The sequence below is a fragment of the Alligator mississippiensis genome, chromosome 9, assembly GCF_030867095.1.
Source record: "Alligator mississippiensis isolate rAllMis1 chromosome 9, rAllMis1, whole genome shotgun sequence".
NCBI lineage: Eukaryota > Metazoa > Chordata > Crocodylia > Alligatoridae > Alligator > Alligator mississippiensis.
Window position 1 is genome coordinate 17,759,694 of NC_081832.1, and position 25,042 is coordinate 17,784,735.

The window sequence follows — 25,042 nt, forward strand, 5'->3', positions numbered from 1 at the left end:
ACTAGGGGTTCAACAGAGAAAGCAAGCTCATGGAGGCAGGACAGCATCTACTGCAACAGGGGCAAAGGGAAGCAGGGTAGGTGTGGAGGCAGAAGGATAGAGTGTGTAAAGATAATAAGGGGGTTACGTGGCAAGGCAATGCCTGGCATGTGAGCTCCTTGCAAAAATGGCTCATTTCCTCCCCATCCCTCCCCAAGGCCTGAGAACCTGAGCCTTCTCACCGTTTTCTGGGCATTGAACATCAGGCTTCGGTAAAGCTGAGCAAACTGGCCGTATGTTATATCCCCATTCCTCTGTTCCACATCCTACAGCCAAGAAAAGCAGAAGTATTAGAACAACAATAATCCACCAGGGAGACTGACCTGCTCATGGCCTGGAAACACTTCCCTGCACTGGGGCCTTCTGCAGGAGGCAAGGAGTCCCTGCAGAGAAGGGAAAGGGCTAAGGAGACGAGGATGGCCAAAAACCTGGCCCACTGGCACTCATGGTCCAAGTGGCCATGCCCAGAAATTCAGGTTTCCCTCCTGCAAGTATCACCAGAGAAGGTCTTACAAAACACACATTTATGTGCAGAAAATGCAAGATGTTACCACTCTTAGAAGTATAAGCTGCTTATCAACTGCAGCACTGTGTGAGAGGTGGTGCCCCATAGCCCCACCCATACTTTCAGGCCTATTTGTAATAGAGAACAGGAGGCAATCATCATATGATCATATTCTACTGTCCCTCAGCGCTTCCTGTAATGCAGGGGCTCACCCAGCGGACAGGAGCAGGTACTCAGCCTGGCCTCTTCTGCACCTGCCAAAGGGAGCTGGACTCTTCACAAGAAGTCTGAATCCCTGTTGCACTCTTGTGTAAGAAAGACAAAGGCAGCCTTCACAGCTTGGCATCCCTGTTCTTCAGTGCGTGGCTATGTGGCTAAAGTAGGAGACCAAGACTGCAGAACACGCGGGCTTTAATTCCCATCTCTGCCACTGATGTCTTGTGCCTGTGGCACTCCCAGCAACCCTGTCTATAAAAGGGAGCTCTTGTTTGCTTACTTCCCAGAAATGTGACGCTTAGTGATTGCATGTGTGCCCAGTACTTTGAATTTCTCTGATGACAGTGATTGCCAATCCAATGGGGTGAGACCCTGAAGAGACTCAGTGGTCAAGAGACAGGAGTGGATAACTGTCTATCATTCTAGATCAGTCTTGCCAGCTGCCCTGGTTACACGATGACCCTTGACTTGGCCAGCTCCAGGATCAGCTCACTGTTTTCAGAAGACTATGTGTAAGATCAGCTAGCAACCTACTGGTCTGAACTCCTCCTCTCCTGTAGCTTGTGGCCAAGTCAGGACAGACAAGGAATCAGAGGTAACAGCATGCACCTCTCACCCATGAGCAAGGGAACACATGGGGAGCAGGAGCTAAAACACACGGGACAGAAGAGGGGAATAAATAAGGTGGGAAGTCAGGGGCAAGGTAGAAATGGGTGGGACAAACAGAGCTGGCCAGAAACAGGCCAGGGACTGGGTGCAGCAGGACCGTTAATTTACCACAAAGGGAGGTGGGAGGACGTTTCTTTCAGGACAGGCTGGAAACTGCTGCACTACAGAAACACACAGCAGACGAACGGTCACAGGTACAGCCCATTAAGAACCAGACAACAGGCTGCAGAGAAGCCCTGCAGGGTGGAAACCAAGAACTCACCGTTAACCTCTCCCGCAAGAACCGCATGTTTGGGACCCGGTAGTTGACTTGAGAGAGCATGTTTTTCAAATCCTTGGCTGAAATCCTGCTTGCCAGGGGAAACAGAACATAGTTAGATGCTCAGCTTGCATGGCCCAAACAGCCCAACCCCAAAACTCTGGTGCTCCACCCATAAAGCAGAGCATTTCTGAAAGGGAGCAAAAAGCAGTAGCCACCCAATAGAGCCCAGCATGGTAGCAATCAATGAGTGTATGTGTCAACAGTGCACATTTGCTGCACGCCTGTACCTGCTGGGGGCTGGCCCGTCAGCCCACAGACGGCAGTGCAAACCCACTCAGGGTAGATGGAGGCACTGGGCTTCAACTGGCCACAACAATTTTCCAGAAACAACATAGTACTATTTTGGGGGATGAGGGAGGTGGGATTGACTAAGTCGCACAAGCATTTGCCCTTCAGCCTAGGCAGTCACAACAGAATGAATCACAGAGCCCCCCAGCCTCCGGCTACAACAGAAGTGAATGCAAAACGAACGGGGGTAGGAAAAGGGAGGACTAGGATGGTTGGCAAAGAGAGACCATATAAGTGAGCATCAGGAAGGCAAGACCAGAGGCAAGACAAGCCCGCTCACTATGACAGCAGTTCAGCATTGTTTTACTCCTTTGGACAGAGGCTCGCCATCTGTCTGAGGGAAAGGAGACAAGACCTCATGTCTCTGAGCTACAGTGCCCAGAGAAGGCTCACGTTTGCCAGGAACGTGAGGAGAAGCCTGGAGACTCCCAGGCCAGTGTAACAGTTGGTGCTGGTTTGGGCACTCTCTACAGATAAAAGAGGACTAGCTTCTAACCACGGGACAGGGAATTTCAGCAGAAAAACACCACAAGCCCAGCACATGGCTCCCTCCCCCTTTGTACAGCCAAGTAAACTACCCAGCCGGCAACAGGCAGTCAGTCACAAAGATGGATATCTCCATTTGTGACTTCCCCTTCCAGGAAAGAGTCAGCCCCGCAGAGTATAGGCACAGCTTTATCTTGAAAGAGAAGATACAAATGATGGTTTAAGATCTTAAAATGGGAGAGCAACATTTAACAGAGATATACCAAGTGCTGGGCAACTCAGAGAGAAGGCATACACGCGTGTACAGGGCACAGCTGCTGGGGCCTCTGGAGGGCTGGTTTGTTCGGTGTGCGTGACATGGTACATGGGGGCTGGAAGGGGACAGGACTCCAAGGAGAGCCATGCTGGTGGCTTGCAACTGGCACTACTGCATGCCTGATGCCAGGAGGCGGCACATGTCCAGAGGTCAGACCACTGCAGCAGGTAGTTTAGGGCAAGCATCAAGAGACAAATCACAAAACAGGAGCCATAAGGTAAAAAAAAAACAAAACCCCAAAACCCTAGGAGACGCTTCTTGTCACCACCCAGCCTTCGTTCATCTTTCCTGTACATGAACACACACACACACACACACACACACACACACACACACACACACACACACACACACACACAGAGCAGCAGGTCATCTTTGAGGATCCTCAGGCTTGTGCGTCTGGGGAGGAGAAGGTTCGGCAGCGAGAGAAAGCCAGAGGCTGCAGAGGCATGCCAGGCTAGGACAGGAACCCTGCTCCTCTAGGAACGTGGGTGCAGATGACAGGGGGAATTGGTTGGCCTTTGAACAACCCACCGCCTACTTTGGCCTAAAGGGTTTCTTGTGCTGGAAGGAGACAATGAATTGGAATAGTAGCAAAGCCGCGTGAGGCCCCAGGAGGGCACTAGTCACTAAGGCACACAGGCAGAGATGTTTTGGGGAAGACTTCATAGCTTCAATCCACACTAAAAGGACTGGCCCCCCCCAGGGAAAATGAAGTTTGTTCAATACCTGCACCTTACACACTAAGCCAAGGTGAGAGAACTGCCTGGCAGAGACAATACTGGAAACCCAGCAGTGAAAGGCAGCAGCAGCAAAAAAAAATTTTTTTTTTTTAAATAAAATTAAAAAAAATAAATAAATCAACATTTATCTTTAAATCTTTGCGTTTACTGGCATCCTGCCATTTTCTAGCCTCCCCACGCTCATTTTCCATGATGCATGCATGAGAAACAGAAGATGTGCGCGTATGTGCACACAAACAAGCAAGAATATAGATGCCTTGGCTTTCCAATCCCTCCCATTACAAACGTACATTTCCCTTCCCACCATGCACACTGAAAACCTTGGCAGAAATCTTTCCCTGCCATGAAGACACAACTTCCAAAAAGCTCAGAGAGAGGAACGATAAGAGATAAATGCCGGAGCTAGTGTCAGCATATACAGTACTGGATGAATCGCAGGCTGGAGGAGTCCGTAGCAGCTGGGAGCTACCACACAACCCTAGACAAACTCTTATTCACTGAGCAGCTCATTCTCAGATCCTAGGGAAGAAATAAGTTGTCTTTGACGCAAAGACTGGGACCAGTAAAAAAAAGAACTGCAATGACAGAGTATCAGAAGCATGCTACAGGGCCATGCCGGCTGTCACCACACTCAGAGTAGTTGGTCACCAGATCACAAAGGGATCTGGTGCTCTAACACAGTCCATTGCTTCAAATCCTGGTGCAAATAAACTGGGATCTGAGGCAAACAGCACAGGGAAACAAACAGGTCAGTCTGAGCCCACTTCAATGGGAGCAGCTACAGACTGCAAATCTCTACTCAACATAATACAGGGCTTGGAAATGTATGCTGGCACCGCCTGCAATTATTACAACTTAGAAAGCAGGACCCAGGCCAGATCTGTGGCCCCCACCTCAGAGAGACTCACCGGGGGCATAGGTCTTGTGTTGTCTGACACCCAGAGTCTCAGTGAGCTGTGCTCAGAGACAGCTCCAAGCTGGGTACCTGCAGGGTCCAACCCCTTTCTGCAATAGGGGAACAGCATGAGTCACACAGATTGAAGGCGAGAGGTCTCAGCAGCCTATGGCAGTGTTATGTCAGGTACAATAGGAGGCAGACACCTCAGTGACTCTAACCCACCCAGGTTATTACAGACAGTCTGCAGCCTGGGACGGGGAGTCAAGGCTGTGAGAGACAGAGAGAGAGAGAGAGAGAGACACTGAGAGAAAGGACAGAAAATGCAAATGCTCAACCCAATCTGACCTCTATCAGAAAAAAAAAAAACCTCACACAATTCATTCACTCACTGCTGAATATGCTGACCCACATTACCTCCGTATCCAAGAAACACGATATCCAAGTTCCAAAGCCAACATCTAATAACTACGATAGTGGTTTTCAACCTGTGATCCATGGACCCCTAGGGGCTCACAGACTATGTCTAAGGGGTCCACAAAAGCTGGCTATGATCAAAAGTATACTAATACCCACACCTACAATTCAAAGGGGTCTGCACCTCCACTCATAATCTTTTAGGGGTCCGCAAATGAAAAAAAGGTTGAAAACCACTGCCAAGACATATGATTGCCCAAATGAAAGTGGATGAATCCCAAGCAAGTCAGTGTGAGATACGGATTTGTCTGCAGAAAACTGGATGCTCCCTACAACCTACAGGTGCCAATCTACTCCCCAGGGAGGGGAACTGGAGTGGTTTCCTTTGTAGTATTTGTAGGAAAGCACGGATTAAATTAAAAACCTGTCCTGCTACATTCCAGAGAGATACAGCCCAGAGATGGATAGTCTTAAGAGCCTGCAGTATGAGGATTACCTCCAGTGATTAAGTCAGGAAATGGAACCCAGTAATTATCTGTTTATTATTTCCAGACCTCAGTGGGTGAGCCAAGAGTCCTGTCTGCCAGGTTACTGCTTTCCAAGGTGGGAGGGAAAACAGAGAAGGATTAACCCTACACTCACAAAAGGCAGAACAAGACTGATGTGGGTAGGAAAGCCTGCAGTAGTTCCATCTTATCGCCAAGGAGGATGGCTCCATGCCGTTTTTGTTTAGCCGTTTCAGTATTGCAGCCTCCTGACTCTCACCAGTGACAATGCTCCAATTGAGCATTAGCAGGAGCAGATGACCACAGGGGGGCAGGGTTTGCCGCACATCACTGAAGTTCTGGCAGCTGACGGGTGACACTGTCAGACCAGTTGCAATGGCATTAATAGGGAGGAAGAAAGCAAAATGAAAATCACAGCAGTAGATGAGCCTAGTTTCTTCCCATCTGCTCCTGGGAGGCAGCCAGAAGTTGGAATGAATTTTATTTATTGTAGCGCTGATGATGTGACAGTGCTGAGAGCTTCAGATGGGCAGCTGTCAATTATTTTAGAGCTAAAAACTAAAAATAATGTAACAGGCCTCTACTTATAGTAGGTTTTGTTTGGTTAGTTTTTTTAAAGGTACCTAAAGAGAGGCTCAGGCATAGCTAAGCATTCAAACGCCCATCCCAGTCATCATCTCTTCTGGCAAAACAAGCCCCATCAAATCCTTTGCACTATAACTTTACCCTCAAAATGCAAGTGAAACTAATGCTAATCTCTCTGAATTAGCTGGGGGGGGGGGGGAGAAAGATGTGTACTTGCTGTTCTTATCCCCCTTCTGAAAACAGTGGTGTGGCAAATGAAATGCTGATCAGCCATTATGTGTATATATGGATTTGTGGGGCTCACCCTCAGATTTGAAAGCTTGTCAACCTTCTGGTCATTGTGTGGGAAGACTGCTGGCATACGTGAAGCTAGTTTATAACGGGTCTTGGTAGAAAACCGGGCCCTCATTATGCCAATCAGTTTTAAAGCTGCATAAGTATTTATGAGAGCACTATCAATGCAACCAGTGAAACGGCATGTGCCAGCTTGCTGGACCAGGATCCCAGTAACGAATGTGAACAGGGATGATCCTTTCCAGCTTCCAAGAACCTGGTACAATAGGGTTGGGGCAGAAGGGGGGGGGGGGGGGGGGAAGCGGGAATAAGGGAGTGATTATTGATGCTTTTTAAAAGATCCTTACTTTTAAACATGCATCTTAGTCTCCTTTTCAAAAGCCACTTCCAGGTTCAAAGCCAGAGATGAAATCCCAGCTCCAAGTCCAGACTCCCTGTTTCACCCCATCCTTCTTAATTCCCTCTAACTGCTGCATCTGGTTTACTAAAGAACCTTGGGCTGTTCTAAAATGGAAAGAATTCAAGCCTCATCCATTATACTCTTTATGCTGTTAGTCAAACATCTTGCCCCTCTCAGTCTGGATAATAAAAATAAGGCTTGTTGCTTTCACTTTTTTGCATTTAATTGAATTCACCTGAAGGCTCGCACAATTTGCCTAGTGCTGGAGGAAATGTGTGCTGCTGACTTTATTTTAAATGCTAGTGGAAAAAGACAATGTTAAAAAAAATGACAGAAATGGATCTTATTCGCTTTAGACAAGCAAAAAGCTCATGTTCTATTTGGGTAGTTTCTGGGCAGAAGGCTTGGGTGTGCTTACAGTATTAAAATATTATGCCCCATGCGTCCTGAAGATCTCATTCAAACAGCACTGTGGGTGATTGGGTGTGTTAAACTACATTAAGGGCCAAGTTTTTCTTCTCTTTTAAATTTGATCCAGATCAGTGCACGCCCACTACAGCACCTGCATTAGTTTTGTACAGAGTTGCTGAGTATGCAAATAGCTAATTTGCACACAAAGGAGCCAATTAGACACACCAGAGAAGAAGCCAGCATTCAGATCTGGGATGCTGCAGCTGGTAATTTGGCTCTTAGCATCCCACACAAACAGAAACCTGATCAGTCCTCAGTTTAACAGAGATTCTTGTTTATATAAACCAGATCCTGCATCTTATTTTCCTCTCCCCCTCACAGACAGCAGTGGAAACAGATACAGTCTTAAAAGACAAGTCACGACAACAGAGGGTGTCGAGTGCATCAGAGCAGCTGCAAAAAGATACCTTTGCTTCTCCCAACTCCAGAGCATGATCATCTCCCTGGTCCTACATGCATCATCTCACCGAGTCATGATACATCAACCTAAGTCCATCAGGATATCAACGATGAGAGACACCCTGTATTTTGGCTGGCCTAGATGTAAACCCAACCTGCTCTACTCCAGAGCCTTGTTTCTGCCCACGAACACAGGCTGGAGAGAGGAACACAGCTTATATAGTGGGCCACAGTGAGAGAGGTGCCAGGCATTCCCCTGGCATGGCTAGGAACAGCAGGGAATGAGAAATCAAACAATGGAGGAGGCATCAAGAGATCCCTCCCAAATGAGCAGTCAGATATTCGGTGGGGATTTTCAAAGCCATCCCACAATACCCCAATCACGCCCCAAATGCACATGCAGCTTCCCCAGGATGGCTCTTGGCACTACCAACAAGAACATGACAGAAGTTCCTTGGCAGTTGTGCCAGGGCGTGTGGCAGTAGCTTCCAATAGGGAGCAGAATAACTGAGCCTTAGGAAGGTGGAACTGGCTGGCTTGCTTTTAATACAATGTTCTTCTGTTAGAGGGCAGGGAAGCAGGTAAGGAGATCCTTTGAAATATTTAAAACCTGCCAGGTGCTCCATCACTATGGAAATACGCATGGACTCAAAGCCTAAATAAATAAGGCAGGGGCAGGTATAATCCTTTGGCATACGGAGACAGTCTGAGGGCACAGGTTGTGATATACATGCTGCCTCCACAACCTTCTCTGCTTTCTCTCTCTCATCAGCAGGAATCAATAAAGGTTTCCCCATCTCTAGGGAAGGAGCACTTTGGAAAAAAAAAAAATCAATACGAAAAAGGTTAATGTCCTCTGTTAACATCCGCAAAGAAAACCACATCCTGGAAACTGAAAGGAGGCCAAGGACAGCATCCTCAGCAGGAGAGGCCTCTATCTGGGCCACGCCAGTGCAGAGGGCAGACAGAGAGAACACTGTACCCACATCAGTGGGGCACGGACTAAAAAGGGCAACATTGCTCTTGCTGGAAAAAATTCACCCAGGCCTTCATGCCACTGAAACCCCATCAGGGTTCATAAAATACATGAGCTGCACAGAGGTCCTCCTCATGGGGAAGCGGGGGTGGGGGGACTGGGAATTATTATTTATAGTGGAGCCCCACCAAGGTTCCTTAGTCAGGATGGGGCCTACTGAGCTACATACTGCACACACAGTAAACATGTCCCAAAGAGCTCGTCATCCAAAAGCAAACCAGGTGGATGAGACGGAGAGGGCAGCGAGGCAAGAGGAGAGTAATAAAAATAGGATGTTTTAGTGCAGCTTTGGCTGCAGCTCCTGTTTATTTGCTTTTCTGTGCACTTCCTGCAGCATGGACAATGGGGGCTACACAGGTCGGTTTCACTTGCTGGCTCCCAGGGGACCCCAGCACCGTGGTGCTTTGCGTTTTTCACTGCAGGGAAGTCGGTCAGTACAAACAACCAGTGTTTTCATGGAAGTTTAAAAACAGTCAGGAAGAGATTCAGGCTCCTATTAAGGCTTTTTTTTTTCCCCCCAAAGAAAGAATAAAACTTTCATTTAAAAAACAACAGCCTATGCTTTGGACTGTAACTGCTATTGACAAAGACCCTTTCAAGGCAGATGGAACCAGCTTTTACACTTGGATCGTATGCTGTCAAGTGTTATAAAACAGAAGCCTGAGTGGCCAAGCTGAGCTCACACAAGCAATCTTCACCCCTGCTCCCTGGGCCAAGGACTTCAGCAGAACTGCTCCCCTGACAGGCTGCACGACTGTCTTGGTTTGCAGCCTCAGCAGGAGGCGCTAAAATGCCATTGTTACAGATTTGGGGTTTGCAATCCGACAGTTTATGCCTAGTGAGAAGCGTGTCTTGTACTTCTTCACTTTGGAGACTCTGACACCAAGAAAAATGGGTCCAACCTTCTCTCTCACCCCCCATCCAAATAGGCCTTTTATATTACCTGTCTTCTCGGTTGCGATCCAGCGAGTAAAACTGCTTCCGAAGCCACCTGAAAGGCAACATACATGGTAGATGTTGCCAAGTAAATCTTGGATGAAGCCCTTCAGTTCAGGAGACATGAGCTTAAACACCACCCAACTTGCAAGTGGAATGAGATGGAGTCTCTCAGCCCAGGTCTTAGTGGCTACTTGTTCATACCCCATAGACACCTCCACAATTCAGCAGCGGGTTTGCCAGCACAGCGCTGGGCTCCAAAATGGGAAGGAACAGCAGGGGGTGCTGTTGGGCAGGGGAGAAGGCTCTCCCTCACTTACCAAGGTACCTGCAGGCCTGAATAAAAAGGTGGAGGGAGAAGGGCACTAGCAGAGATGGGCTCAAAGGACAAAACGGGCACAATGCAGAGGCCAAGCCGAGAACAAGGCACTGGCAGAGCTGTGTGGAGGAAGCTCTCAGAGCAGCAGTGTGCACTATACCTGCCTGGGCCTCAGTGGCATTAGCCCCTCTCATCCCACCTGCTTACCTTTCGATCTGCAGGGGAGTGGTGGCCTTCAGAGTATCTGCCACAAGCCAAGTTAACCCTTTGATCCACATGTTTACTTCATCTTCAGATGTGGCTGTGGAAAACAAGGAACAGGACATGTGAAGGAGTGAGACTGGCATGCTGAGGCCCCAATGTCCACACAGGAAGCCCAGGCACAGCTGCAGCAGGGCAGGAAAATTCATATCAAATCTCAACTGCAGCATCTGTTGCCTATTATAGTAATAGTGAAAAAAAAAATAGCACCATTGTCTGCTCTGACCTCTTGTGCTGACCGAGGCCTCTCAGATCCCTTACTCTACGTCATCGGTAACTACACACCTCACTGATCCTCTCGTGCTCCCAAAAGCATCTCCCTCTGGTGCAAATTCTCCCTAGGAGACTTTCTCCAACCATCTCCTCTCCCTTGTAGGCTCCTGCTGTCTCAGGACACCAACAGATGGATGGTTTAGATTCACCTCTATACTCCAAGCTCTGATCCCATTTACTGAAGAGGTCTGGGCGGCTTTATTTATTTTTTTTGCTGCCTCCGTTTTCAAGAAATGACATTCAAGCCACTCTGGAGACGCAACAGGCAGCTATTCTTAGATTGTTTGCTGGTTTCTTTTTAACCTCTCTATTGTTTGTTGTATCCTCTTTGAAGACAGAAAACAACATCTCTCCACTCATTCATTTGGGTGACCTCCAGGTCGAGAACACAATTGTCCTGAACACAGAGCAGCCAGCGTGAGTGCCCAACAGGGGCTTGTCTCCATGGATAAGTCGCCCTGGTTTAACCTATATCAGTTGTTATTTCAGCTGATGTGGTTAAACCAGGGCCAACAGGCTGTGGGACAACCTTACTTCGGCTGCAGAACTGAACGTTGCAATTCAGCTTAAGTCAGAAGTTTTAGACATGCTGCTCTTCAACCAAAACAAGGATGTCCATACAGCCTAAAGGTACTAGTTTAAACACATCCATTTAAGCTCATAACTTAAGCTAAATTAGAGAAAATTTCCCTAAACCCAAAGAACAATAAGAGGAAGGTTTGACCTGAGGGGTATTCAAGCTACCTTCCATCCTTCTAACTGGGAATTCAAATACTGGTGTGTTTTGCCTACTATGGTGATAGGCAACATACTCAGTTCTGCCCAAGACATGGAGCTAGATATGGCTTCTGTCCAGTGGAGCCTGCAATCTGAATAATGCCCCAGATCCCACGAGAAGGGAACGCTCACCTTGCAGGCTGAGAGTTTTCAGCCTGAATTCCATTCCATAGAGGACGACGAAGCAGTGAGACTGGTCTGGCCGGAAGCAGGGATCCTCCTGGTATCGGTCAAAATCTCGGGAATTCTTTCCTGGACGAATCTCTTTGATTTCACGGATATCAACTAGGGAAGGCAACAAAAACAAGGAAAATGCAATGAGAGTACTGGAGACCCAGTAAAACTGTGTTTGGGGCACCTGGGACTCCCAGGAACATAACTCAAGGAACTAAAAGGCAAAGCAGAAGGGTGGTCCAGTAGTTAGGATACTCACCTACAAGTTCTTGAAAGACAGACAAAAGACAGGAAAAAGAATCAGCAGATCTAACCATGGAGGCTCCAGTCCTATATGGTGATGTGTGTAACTGGACTACTGCAGTCTATACAGGCTGGGGACAAAGCATGATGCTAAACCCGACTCAGGAACAGAAAGATGGAGCCTGTTCTCTGCACTTCATTTTCAATCATGAAGGAAAGAGGGGTTTGCCTAACAGCATCTTGATAGCCATTGACCTGCATTAGCTCAAGTAAGGTTAGGCTCTGGACAGACATTTCATCACTGAATTGCTGAGAAATTCATGGGAGAGGAAGTCAAACAGGTTAAACTGAGCACAGGTCTACTTGGTTTGAACAGTCTCCTGCAAAACTGGCAGCCTTGGTCAGGCCCTTGGGAACTGTCTCCTTGCTAGACTGAACACCCCATACATCCCTACAGAGATGATCTGTAAATCCCATGGGTTACAGGAGTAACAGCGCCTGGCAGGAGTCAACCAAACACCAAAAATATTTAAAAGATCTAAAAGAAACAGAGACAGTATGGTTTAGTGAGTAATGTGTGGGACTGAGAATTAGGGACTGCTCAATCTCACACCTGCTGCAGCTTGCTGTCTGATTTTAGTCGTCACACCACCATACGGTGCCTCACCTACGAACAGTGGAGGGTAAATCTTATCCACCTCACAGTGGCGATTGGAGGATTGTTGGTTAATGCCCGATCAACCCTTTAAAGATGTAAAGGGCTGACAGGTGCCCACCCTTGTTCTACAAAACGAGAGCACTTCATTCCAAGCACGTTCACTGCCCTCTCTCCAAGCAGTGCCTTGTTGCTTTCACTGTTCATTAATAATCATGATTGCTGGAACACAACCAGGATCTCAGTCATTAGGGAAGACACAGGGAAGGACACAGATAACCCGACTGTCCTTATCTGAGAGTCTGGCAGCACAGGTGACATTACCCAACTGAAAATTCGGGTCACAACTGACTGGATTTCCCTGGAAGCACCGGAGGGTGGGGAGGGGAAGACTGCTCTCTAACAACACTCATCAGGGCATCACTTGTAGTCTAAATGAGTCAAACCCACCTTGTTCTCTGCAAGCACTGAGAGCCCTACCTGCAAGGAGTGAGATGGGGATGAGGAACAATTAGTAACCTAAAACATGGGTGGCTGTTTCAGGGTACAGGGCCCAAGTGTCCTTCATGTCTCCATGCAGTGAGGTGGGACTGGACTGGGCTGGGAGGGCCCCAACAGAAATGGATAGATGAGGCAGCTGGGTTTAGCGTGGCTTCAATGCTGGCAATCTATGCCAATAAAGCATATGGAGTGACACCAATGCTGCTTCACAACCTGGAGGGGTGAAAAGCAAGAATCACTCTACTTCACACCAGTCATAAGGAAAATTTGGACCCCAATTCATATTAAGCCCTTCCATGTTTATACCTTGACCTCTTCCTCAACAGGCTTCTCACTCATAAAAGCCTTTGACAGCCTGTCCTTGCACCTAAATGCAAGCTTCCTCCCACTCTGATGATTTATGTGCCCTTGAAAGGGCTGAAAGAGCATTCAGTCTCCACTAAGATGATTCCTGCGAGGGTGGCAGTGGCGACTGCTGGAATGTGAACCCTTGTTAACTGCAGAGATCCACAGTTCATACAGAGACTTTTTGGAGTTGCACCTTCTGAAAAATATTTTCCAGCAACCTCCCTCCCCTTTCCACTACTGACCTGGGTCATCTCTTACAAGTGGATTGGCTGGGAACCTTCACATTTGGTTTTACTCTGCTGAACTCAGCAAGGGCTGCTGCCTTGGGCAATTTCTGTGAAGCCTGATGGATTCGTTTTGGAGGTTTTAAGTACAGTACTTTCCATCCTTTCGTTATTGTCAGAGTTTATAAACCCCAGCTGGTCCTGCAGCACAACTAGAGCTTACCACGCAACTGTGGACATTAAAAAACCTCTGCCTGTGAACTGCCAGTATGTAAGAACCGTATACATGTCCAGACTGAATGTAGTTTAAACACCAGTCAAAACTGAGGCAGTCAAAAACATGTATCAAGGTGTCACTAATCAGGTGACACTTGACAAGCGTGAAAAAGCCTACCCCTCAAGAAATCTCTATAAAAGACTTGCAACATTTTGCTATACCGCAGTTAAAAAAAATCCAAGTCTATGATTTTGGAAAAACTTTATTAAAATATTTAAAAGAAAAAGAAATAAAATGTAGCCACATTTACTTGCAATATTTGGATGCAAATACAGTAGTAAGTTACTACAAGACAGCTGCAATTCACCTGACAAATTCTCTCGCTCTCTGCCAAAATTCATGGCACATCCTGGACTGACACGCTGCCACGGAGCCATGAGCCTCACACTAACCCTGGCATTGTATGCACCCACGCCATGATCCCCAACTCTTCTCCAGTTCTTATCCCGTTACTAAGACAGCTGTGCTCACACTTGTATCTCATGTCCAGAACCTAGCTATACAATACAGAAGGCCCACCTCATACTCAAACCATTCCCAATAGTCAAGTTCTTATCATGTGTATGCATATGCATACACACAACCCATACCCACAGTCTCTCCCCCACCATTCAGTTAAAAAACCTCTTTTATTACCATATCTGTTGCCTCTTAAAAAAAAAAATAAAAAAAAATGCCACTTTATTTCTTACAACTGTGGTCAACCCTTCTCTTCTGTTACAAAGTGTTTCAGGACCCTCCTCTGGTATGTCCATAGAAAACAGGAGTCTGGTCAGACGGTTCTGGGTTGGGTTATGATGTTTAAAATCAAGAGCCTGTGTGTTACAAGGAAAGCTGGGACAAGTCACCATCCAGCCCATAATTTATAGCGAACCATCCTGACCTCATCCAATGCAGCAATGCCAGACAGATCCAGTAGAGGACATCATTCTTCAAAACTAAGACCATGCAGATGAGAACATAAACTCCATATAATAAGCAGTTGCCTGCACTGACAAAAAAGCCCCAGACTATTGGTGACACTTATGTGGCAAATGCAAGGGCCTTCAAGTGCCAAGCTATTAGCAGTATTTCTTAACAGCTGTATACAAACAACACACAAGACTAGCAACATGCAGGGGCAGAGTTAAGGCTATTCAAAAGTTATTTAACTCTCTGGTCCCATACCTTTTCTTTATTATTATGCATGGACTACACCAGTTACAATCATTGTATTGTTATGGTTGTAACTAGAATTAACAGCAAGTCTTCTTCTCCCTCAGCTTATGGATATGAATTTACAAACTTTAACCTGGGTTAACAAAATCCAACGTAAAGTTGTTTAAGCTAGGAATCGCCACATATTTAGAAACTCTTCCTCCCTCAAGTACAACTGTACTGATTTAAACCACTGCATTCAGTGGTTCAACAGTGAGCAACGTCCCTCTCCCTCTTCCCTGCTACCACTTCCAAAGTACTCCAGACACTGATGTCTCCACTTCTTTGGGAGGATCCTTGAGCAAGATGAATTATGAACAAGCCTAGTGCTGGCCACTCCCTGACCGAGAGGCGCCAGGAACTTGAGGACAGACTTAGCGTTTGTGTACATCTGCAAAGCTGTGAGCATGGCCAGCCAGAGCCACTATGTGCGTGAATGCAACACCGGCACATTTCGCAGGCTCTTCCCCAAGCAGAAAGGGATGAATATGCCACACGCATTGGGGCGGCACTCAACAAGCCACAGGAAACGCACAACGCAGGAATCAACAACACATCACCTTCCGAGCTCCAATTGTGCCTTAATTCCCTGAAGTATAAATGACAAGTTCCATGTTGAGCAAGCTGCCCTGCTTCCAGATAAGAAACCTCCCTGCCCCCCAACAGGAAACATCCCGTGCCTTGCTGCTGAGCAGCTAGCACAGCACAAGTACTGGAAAACACACAAAAAGTGAAGTCTCCAGAGATCATTTAAGCTCCAGAAAGCAGGCTGCCATCAGCAGTGAAACTGTGCACCCAGCCCCTATAAATCCATGAGCCTGGCCAGGATTTGAGAGGGACAAGGAACATGGTACAGTCACCATCTGTCCCTGTATTTATAGGGTACAATCCTTTGCTTGTAGGATGACTTCAGTGGGCTTTGGATCCATCTATTAGTAAATCCCAGCTTTGCTCTGGGGTCCAAGACAGAGAGGACTTCGGAGTACAAGACAAATCTATGACAGGCAACTTGCTGAAGGTAGAAGTGGCCATCTCTGAACCCAAGGGATTGGGTTCAACAGACTGCCCCTCCACTAGGATCACCAGGGATATTGTACTGCAGCTCTTCTATTTATCACATACAAGGCATTAATTTCAGCCGATTCATTATTGGTACATCAGCTTCTTGTTTCCTTCAGGCAAATGATCGAGGTGAAAAAACAGTCAGTGGACATGGTAGGTTCAGTTTCAGGCAATTATGAAACAGAGTCAAACCCCAAGCTTCAAATACCAGGAAGGCAGAGTTTAGCCAGGAAGGACAGACCCTCCCCTGGACAGGACTCCGAGAAGCGGGCACGGGCTGTAGAAATCCTCACGACTCAAGACTAGGATGATTTGGCACCACACTGTTGTGAGGAGACGATGCCAGCCAAAAGATGATCCCCCAAAGGGAAAAGGAACTAAGAATACCCCAAAATGGGAGACCCCCACTAGCCACCCAGCAAAGTGATCTCACTTACAGCAGCAACCACAACCAGGAAGACAGCGAGAAGAGTGGGTCCCATTTCAGGCTGAATTTATTTCAGAATCTGGAATAATGCATCTGGTTGGCAAGTCGATGGACAGGACCAACATGGTAATGTTGGGGGGCAGGACAAAGCTGGCCAACAATCGGGGGCTGAAGGAGCCTTTCAGCAGGAGGAAGAGTTAAGAAGCAAATCTAAGAGTGTAGCTAAACTTAAAAAGTCACTAGCTGAGTACTGCTAGCAGTGTATCCACAGAAGCACAGACTGCAAACCCCACCTTTTTAAGTGGCGTCAAGAAGCTATAGTGCTGGGCCCATCGTAAGTGTGCGCAGATTAGGTGAATCTGAAGGGAGGAAGGTAAGGAGACACTGCACAGCCCACCCCCTTCTTTCCTTCCTCAGCAACAGTTCTGGGAAAGGGTTCCCATTACCATAAAAAACAAGAACCACTTGCTTCCTGGAAAAAAGTCTCTTTAATGCTCAAGGGAATCAAATAATGACATTGGTGAGTCACATTTTCAAGAGGCACAACGCTTCTGAGCAATTCAGAACAGAGGTTATTGCAAACGGAGGGACAGGTCATCCCTGGTGCAATTCTACTGCCTTCAGTCACCGAGGATAAACACGGCCCTTTATTTCCAGATCAGGCAGAAATCTGACATGCCAACCACTAGCAGCACAGGCAGAAGGCTCTGAGCAGGGCAGTGGGTAAGTGCATTTACTTCAACCCAGTAGCTGAGCGAGGCAAGGAAAAGCAGCCTGTTTCTGGGGAGACAGCTGCTTCATGTGACTAAAGGAATTGGGACCTGTAGTTCAAGTGGCTTTTAAATGTTACCAGTGGGCGTGTGTAGACAAAACAGGGGCCCTAAATTGAAGCGGTGGGTTTTAAAAAACACAGCTTTAATTTAGGGGCAGCAAACTAAAACTCCTTCAAGGAGTTTTAGTTTGCTGCACCCCAAGTCATTTAAGGCACATTACGCCGCCAAATTTCCTACAGTGGCGGGAATTAATACGCAATACGCCAAGGCGTTCAAACACCATTAAAGTGGCGCAAAAGCATTTAGCCCACTTTAACGTGTTGTGCACACACGCCTCTTGTTTCATCTACGCACAGCCAGCGAGATAACTTGGAGCCTGCCCTAAATCTATAAACATACTATATCAACATACATTTGATGTAGAGGCCACCACGTGGCCAGTTTACCACTGGGCACTCTCTCTTGCATGAACATTCATTTTCCAGTTTGACACAACAAAAGGTACAAGGGTGCAGCTGACCCCCAACACAAGTGACCAGCCAGTCAAGGTGGCCATTTGTACCACCTGCCTTGGATGAGGCCCCAGCTTCGATGGGACTCTCCATGTGATGCACACTGGACTTCTATTTAACCCACCCTGTTCCTGCCTGGTGTATGGCATCGCTAGCCTGATTCTGACAATAACCACAGATGACTCTGATAAACTCACAGATTTCTATTCTGTACCAGCTCCTAGCAAGCAACTGGGGACAGGATGCATCATTCTACTACTTCTTCTGCCCCCCAGCTCTTCAACCAAAAACAAAAAAAAAAGGAAAACCCAAACCAAACAAAAAAACCCCTAACTCCATCATAAAATCCAAGGGCTGTTGTCAACAAAGTCAAGAAAGCACCACATTTTAGACATGCAGAAGACGGATCAACAATAGATCTAAAATTAGCTCTTCTAAACAGTGTTTCCATGCATCTAGCAAGTCATGCCCTCTGCATATGCCTGCTGTCACCACCACCCACAGGACATGATACAGGGGATTTCCATTCAGTCTCCCCTGTACTGAAGAGAAGACCTGAACAAAAGCTCCATCTTACTCATTCCTGCCTCTAACTCGCCACTTAGCACCTATAGATACCTAATATACAGGACCAATTCTGCTGCATTAACATCAAGTCAGGTACGACACCACCGGGAGTTCAAATTCAGCGTGTTTTACTGGGATTTCCAGGCAGACAATCTCCCAGAGCCTAGAAGACTCTTCGGGCTAGTGTGGTTCCCTAGCCAGCAGCGGGCAAGACAGGATTATGCCTAGAGACCTACCTAGACTGTGGCAAGATGAAGGGATTTTCACAGCCTGCTCATGGCATGCAGAGCCAATTTCAGTCTTTTCATGGCAAGCCCACTTCACCGCTGACTGGCCAAGGGGCTCCCGCAGCCCTGCCCCTTGCTGCTGATTGCCCAAGAGACCAATTGCTCATCTCAGGCTGCAGCATTGCATCTGGCTTCTTAAAAAGGTGGTGCCATTAGCTCGGCTTCGGAGCAGCACGCTCGCAAACCACGTGCTCTATGGCTGCAGGGATTGCTGCGCTCTCTTTGCATTCTGATAAGCTTTCATTTTTTGGGTGGCAATTCCATGCAAAATCCAGGAAACACCGTTTTCCACGGTTTCCATGAAAATCATGAAACTGCAATTTAAGTAGGTCTCTAATTATTAGGGCTGTGAGAAATGTCTATGTTTCGTTTCGGATTTGGCATTTTGGAGGGACAGTGATTCGTTCTGGTGTTTTGGATCACTGTCCTGTTTTGATTCGGCTGAATCTGTTTCGGTGTTTCGGCCATAGGCTATAATGGGGAAGCCACTAATATGTCTATAACTTTGTCATTTCTTGGCTGATTCAGCTGAAAATTACAGGGATGGTAGTCCCTTCTGACACATTAAGCCTGCCAAGTTTCAAGTAGATAGGTGCAGTTTCACAAAAACCCCTGCACCTCAAACTGTTCAAAACAAAACTCATATCATTTGCAGGCAGCAGGAGGGCTGTGGGGCTGTGCCAGACTCTTCCCAGGGGTGCGAGCCCCCAGATCTGCGTGCAGGATGGCAGCATGCTGCCGCTGCCAGCTGGGGCCGACGGCAGCACCAGTCTTCCTGGTCCTTGTGCGGGGTGCGCAGAGCAGACTTGGGTGCTGCTGTTGGCCCCAGCTGGTGGCAGCAGCAGCATGCTGTCATCCTGCACACAGATCCAGGGGCCCGCACCCCTGGGAAGAACCCTGCAGCCCTCCTAGGGGGTGCAGGCCCCCAGATCGGCATGCTGGATGACAGCATGTTGCTATTGCCGGCTGGGGCCAGCGGCAGCACCAGTCTTCCTGGACCTCAGTTCAGGCTGCACCAAGCACCAGTCCCAGCCAGCAGCAGCACCTTGCTTTCATCCTGCACGCAGATCCAGGGCCCCGTGCTCCCTGGGAAGGCAGCAGGGCTGTGTCAGACTCCTCCTAGGGGGCGCAGGCCCCCGGATCTGTGCATGGGATGACAGCAGGTAGCACCCCTCTCCCCCCCCCCCCCCCCCAAACACTGGGACCTCAGTGGAAGGGACCTCAGGGACCCCATTGGAAGGGACCTCAGGGACAGATCACAGGCACTGGCCAGTTACAGATGTCAATCGGAGCAGTCCTTCCCCCACTCCCTTTTCTGAGTTTGTTTCCCTGCAAGCCCACCTCAGAAACAACTAAAACATTTCGGATGGTTTCGCTTCAAAGATGTTTTGGAGCCTTCTGTTTAGTTTCGGATTCAGTGTTTCAGGAGCCGAAACACCTCCGAAACAAAGTGGCTGGTGAAATTTTGCACAGCCCTACTAATTATGCCCAGCCACCTCCAGTTTCCCAGCCCCAGTAACCAGGTATCCATTTACAGTTTGGTGTACTTCAGGCAAATCCAGAGTAAGCCTTTGGCTCACACCACTGGAGCCATCACAAAATACCTTACCTGCTCCAGCACCAGGCCCCTCCAGAGATCTTACAGAGGTCTGTCCATGTTAAATAAAACCACAGACGCATGCTAGAGTAACAGCCCAGCCCAGCTTAAGATAGCAATAGCAAAAGGCCAGGAACTAGTCATAGGAAACACAGGACTGTTAGAGGCCTCCAGGGACAACAAGTCCAGTCCCCAGTGTTTTCAGAGAATCATTAACTGAAGGAATCCCTCAAAAGTTGCCACTTTGAATCCTCACATCAACTACAAGGAACAACATGTTGAACACCAAGAACACCCAATAACATGCCACAGGTAGACAAGGGCATTGTAAGGATCTTGACATTGCAACAAGGAAGTAGGGCTCAAAAGTTCCTAAGAAAAGGGCGCAGACCCATATTACATAGGAAAGCAACCATCTCCAACACTGTCCATGGCAGTCTGACCTAAAGTAAAAATTTCTTCCTGCCCCAGATTTGATGACTAGTATATCCCTGAACAAAAGTGCAAGATCCGGTAATCAAGATAGGAACCTTTGTGGTTTCTAAGGACTGTCAGCATGCCCCAGTCAAAAAACCCCCAGCCTAGGTTGTGGTTCATACCATGGAACACTTTAAATGCAGGACACAGTTTGGAGCGGTGTGTCAGACACGTGTGCATCACCAGTATAAGAGAGGGTGTGACCAGGGCAGCACCTCTATAAGGGGGCGCACAAGAACAGCTGGCACTGCCTTGGCAGCTGAGGGTGCCGCTACAATCAGCACAATAGGAGCCAGCGCTGCCCCAGATGTGGACCTGCCCTGCTATGCCTCTGACGTACACAAACAAGGAAGGGCTTCCCCACACTAGTTTCCTGCTGTAAAAACACGCCTCTGGGCCAATGGAGACAAAGCCAATGTTTCCATAAATACCAGATATTTGCATTCATTCAGATTTCATAGACATTAGGGCTGGAAGGGACCTTGGAAGATCAAGATTTACCAGTCAAGAGTTTTGTCTCTGAAGCAGGGGTGTCTCTAAAGAGATATGGCCCACAGGGCTCCTGGAAGGGCCATGAATTCAGGGGGTGGTGAGCAGGACCAGGGTCTGCTGCTGAATTCTGGTACATGAAGCTCCACTGAGCGTTTCCCGTGGACACCTGCCCACCGCTGGAGGTGGCCTGAACATGGCCTGTGCAGAGCCCCACGGTCCAGATGTGGCTCAGGGGGCCAAAGGGGTTTGAAACCCCTGCTGTAAAGCACTGAGCCAAGTCATGAGCTTCTCAGACACCAGCATGCGCTTCCCTAGGTAGTAACTGGCTTCAGAGGACAACTGCACACCGAGAGGGAGCAGCATGACAACAGCCAGTCCATCCAGAGCATGGCAGTTTGCCGCTGCCTGCTCTGCTCTCTCAACCTCACATCTGCCTGCATGTGGGGAGGGTGGGGTAACATGGTTTGTAGTGGTCTGGCATATGCAGCTTCTCCTTGCCCTATCATTCCCTTTGTGACACAGTAGCGGAGCTGCCACTTGAAAGAGGTTACTTATCTGCCCTTGCTAATAATTCAGGTGGCTTCCCATTCCCCTCACACCCTAGATGGACCTTACTCTTCAGCTGGATATCCAGCAGGCACATACACCAAGACCCTAGTCAGACAGGCACTGAAACAGCCAAAGTATTTTCTTAAGTGGGTTTGTGGCCCTTCCATTTGATATGCATCAAACCTCCCCATGTCCCCTCCACTGTACCCAACCAGGAGCCAACATGACTGGGGGTTAAAGTCACTGTTCAGACCCCAGATAGCATGCCTAAGTTACAGGGGGAAAAAAAGGCATGCATTTCCAATGCTGTCCTCACCCCAGGCTCCTGTGTATGTCCACACTGCAAGTCACTGCAGCTTGCAAGATCAAACCAAAGTAGATTTAAACTAGGTAGCTCATATACCACTAGCAGCATAGCCACAGCAGCATGGCTCCCGGCACGAGTAGGTGTCCAAGTGTCTACTCACGATGCTGCGGCAGATTGCGCAACTCGGACTAAGCTGGTGGTAGCAGTACCACAGTAGCTTAAAGCAATCGTGGGAGTGTCCACAGAAATTGCAGTCACATCTCTGACCCTTAGAGAATTAATATGCGACTCACTTACACACACACACACGGATCAACCTTCTCCAGGGATATTACTTACCTCCATCCCTCCCACTCATCACCCTTTTGCCATGACTATCCCGTTTGTCCAGCTCCAGTGCCAAACACATTACACCAGACAATAAAACAAACATGAAACCCCAACTATTTCCACCTCAGTTCACAAGAGCCACAAATAAACACAGACATCTCAGCAAACACCAGCCACCCTCCCCAAGATAAACAGGAAACCCAGAGCCTGGGTGCAACCTCCATGCCCTGCAAGTCCATTCCTTCCTCCCCCCCCCCACAGCTTGCTCCGACCACAAGGATTGCTTTAGCCACGGCCAGAGATCATTGATACTACATACTTGGACTGGTGCACATGTTCATTAGCCCTGGCTACAGCCTGTGCATCACAGGGCAGAATGGAGCCCTATATCTTTATGCATTGGCAGGGGCTGTTTGGCAGGTAGAGACTCTCCCTTGGGGGTAACAATTTGCACCTAGGTTGGTGGAAGGGGTGGGAATAAAAACAGAAGGAAGACATGTGGGTGTTGTCTGGGAACACTGCAATGGTTCTGCCCATTTGCTGGAACAGAAAGCAAGTGGAAGGAATACACAAAGCATGGGAAGTCTTATAATAAAAATCAACCACAGCTTTCTGCAAGATAGTACACAGATCATGTGCTCAGCCCTTCTCTCTCTGCCCCAGTTTCTTTCATCCTGGCTGGCAAGACAGGGATACAGGCATCCTACTCTTGGCAGCTTCAGTCACCTTCTTGCTCAAGAAGAGGAGATGGAGACCTGGAAGATCCAGAGAGGACAATGGCAGTGTCCACAGCAGCCACAGCAACAGCAAAGCAACTTCAAGAACCAGCTCTCCATCTGCAAAGCTGGAGAGGCAGAAACTGCAGCTGAAAGTAGAAGAGGTTTCAGAAGGAAGAGCAGGAATGAGAATGTCCAAAGGAAGTAGATGAGGAAAAAGAGAACTAAGAGCAATGAGGACAAAGAATGATATGGAGGCTGCTTTGCCTCAGTTTCCCAAATTGGTAGATGCCACAGGAGTCTAGATGGCCAGCAGGCAGGCAGACTTGCTAGTATCAGCTGATTATTGGATGAGTTGCTGTACGACTCCTGCTGCTCCGGAGCATGTGTGGCAGTTCATACAAATGACAGAACACGATTCCTGGTAACGGGCAGAAAAAGCATAGGTAAGTATAAAGCAAGCTGAGAGTGCAGCTTATTACAAAGAAACCTTTTCCAAAGGTGTCTGTGAGGAGTGTGCAACATGTTAGCTAGACAGACTAGTCAGGGAAGAAATACAAATATGGATCGAGTAGACTGTGTTATTTGATACTTCTGAGCTACCACACTGTCCTCCATGAAGGCAGACACAGAGGCAGGTAACAGTTTTCACACGGTGGGCTTCCACATAAAGGTCTTCATGGATCAGGGGTCTAAAATTTATATTCACCCTTCTCTGGCAGATGAAATGCAGGTTCAGGCACTCCTGGGCCTCTGGACCAGTCTCTCTACCAAGCCTGTGAGTTGCTAGAGAGATTTATAGGACTCTGGAAATGATGCTGTAGACTGGTGGAACAGGAGCTGCAAGATGAGGATGAGTGCTTGCTCCACCTGCTGCGTGCGTTTGTTCTTCCTGTTTGCTTACTGGGAAAGAGTGCAGGCTTCTTTCCTTCTAAGCTGCTTTAGTAGGAGACTGAAGGACCCCTGGCTTTTAGCAGTGTCAACACAAGATACGGCATCGACAGCAGAGACCCAGCGCAGTACGTGTTCTCATTTACAGGTCAGGTTGTGCTCTGTCAGTGAGAATGCAGCCAAGCCCGAGGGGAAAAAATCTGGGATGACGACACAGCACGTGGCTAGTCACAGGATACAGGAGATCCCACTATGATGCTCACTGTCAAGACAGACCATAAAAGGGACCAAACAACTAAACCAAGTCAATTATGTCACTGGGCTACAAACTGTTATTGTCATGCTAGACCAGCATGTGAATACAATGAACCCATCACTGGCAAGGAGAAACTGGACTTAACGGTGTTCAGACAGTGGAAGGAGAAAGAAGATACCCGGTGAACCAAATGACGGAAAGAGGCTAGCTCTCAGCTGGAATCAATACCTTCTCTGAACACTTGATTCCTGCATAGGAAGCAGAGATCCAAAATCATCGCAATCTTGTTTTCCAGTAAGCCTGGACACACCAGGTTGAGACAGGACTCAAACCTCCCATTAAACTTTCCCCTTTTCAGAAGCACTAGGAACATGGCCCAGGACCTAGAGAAAGAAGTCTGAAATTCAAGGGGATTCAAATTCATTTGCAAGCCTCATCTGTGGTGCTGGTATCCACAAAGGATGATCAGATGTGTGGAACAGGAAAAGCTTAACATGCTCACTTTTCTGACATGCACCCCTTTGTCTAGGACTGATGCAGACAGGAGGAAGAATGAACATTATCCTACCACCACGGGCCTCAGCCAGGGTTACTGGCAGGTGCCTTTGGACTCGGATACCAGCCTTAACTCTACCTCTACAATCCTGATCTTGTGTTTACGTTCCTGGTTTTCTCTTTCAAACTACAGAGGCTCCAGCCACCTTTCCGTAACTAGTCGACGAGTGAGAATAGCAGAAGTTTGACAGCTACAGGAGCAATCAAAAGTGCAGAAGAGTCCATGTTACGTCTATGGCTCACCCAGTGATCGCTGCCTGCCATGTTCTGCTTCACATGGCTTCATATGAGGGACTTCAAATCACCCTGACAAGTCCATGTCCTGGTTAATAAGGTCTTTTTGAAGTGGTCCATATCAAACCACACCGATGCTTTACTGAGAGTGTCTGCTAGTCTCACGAACCCGATGGTGGCCTCCTGTCTGTGTACCCTGTACTGTGCTGTGCTACCTTTGCAGGATCCCCCTAAAGCA

At 47.9% G+C, this 25,042-nt stretch overlaps 1 protein-coding gene across 3 annotated transcripts in view; it reads right to left on the reverse strand.

Annotated features, from left to right (window-relative positions):
* PLCG1 (phospholipase C gamma 1) overlaps nucleotides 1-25,042 on the reverse strand; it is an 80,815-nt gene that overhangs the window by 27,900 nt on the left and 27,873 nt on the right. For all 3 annotated transcript variants that reach the window (XM_014609711.3, XM_014609712.3, XM_006275842.4), the window contains 5 exons: nucleotides 11,286-11,438; nucleotides 10,050-10,143; nucleotides 9,531-9,578; nucleotides 1,692-1,776; nucleotides 222-305 (listed from right to left, as the gene is read on the reverse strand). In XM_014609711.3, coding sequence (XP_014465197.1) covers nucleotides 222-305; nucleotides 1,692-1,776; nucleotides 9,531-9,578; nucleotides 10,050-10,143; nucleotides 11,286-11,438 — 464 coding nt within the window. The remainder of the gene's footprint in view (nucleotides 1-221; nucleotides 306-1,691; nucleotides 1,777-9,530; nucleotides 9,579-10,049; nucleotides 10,144-11,285; nucleotides 11,439-25,042) is intronic.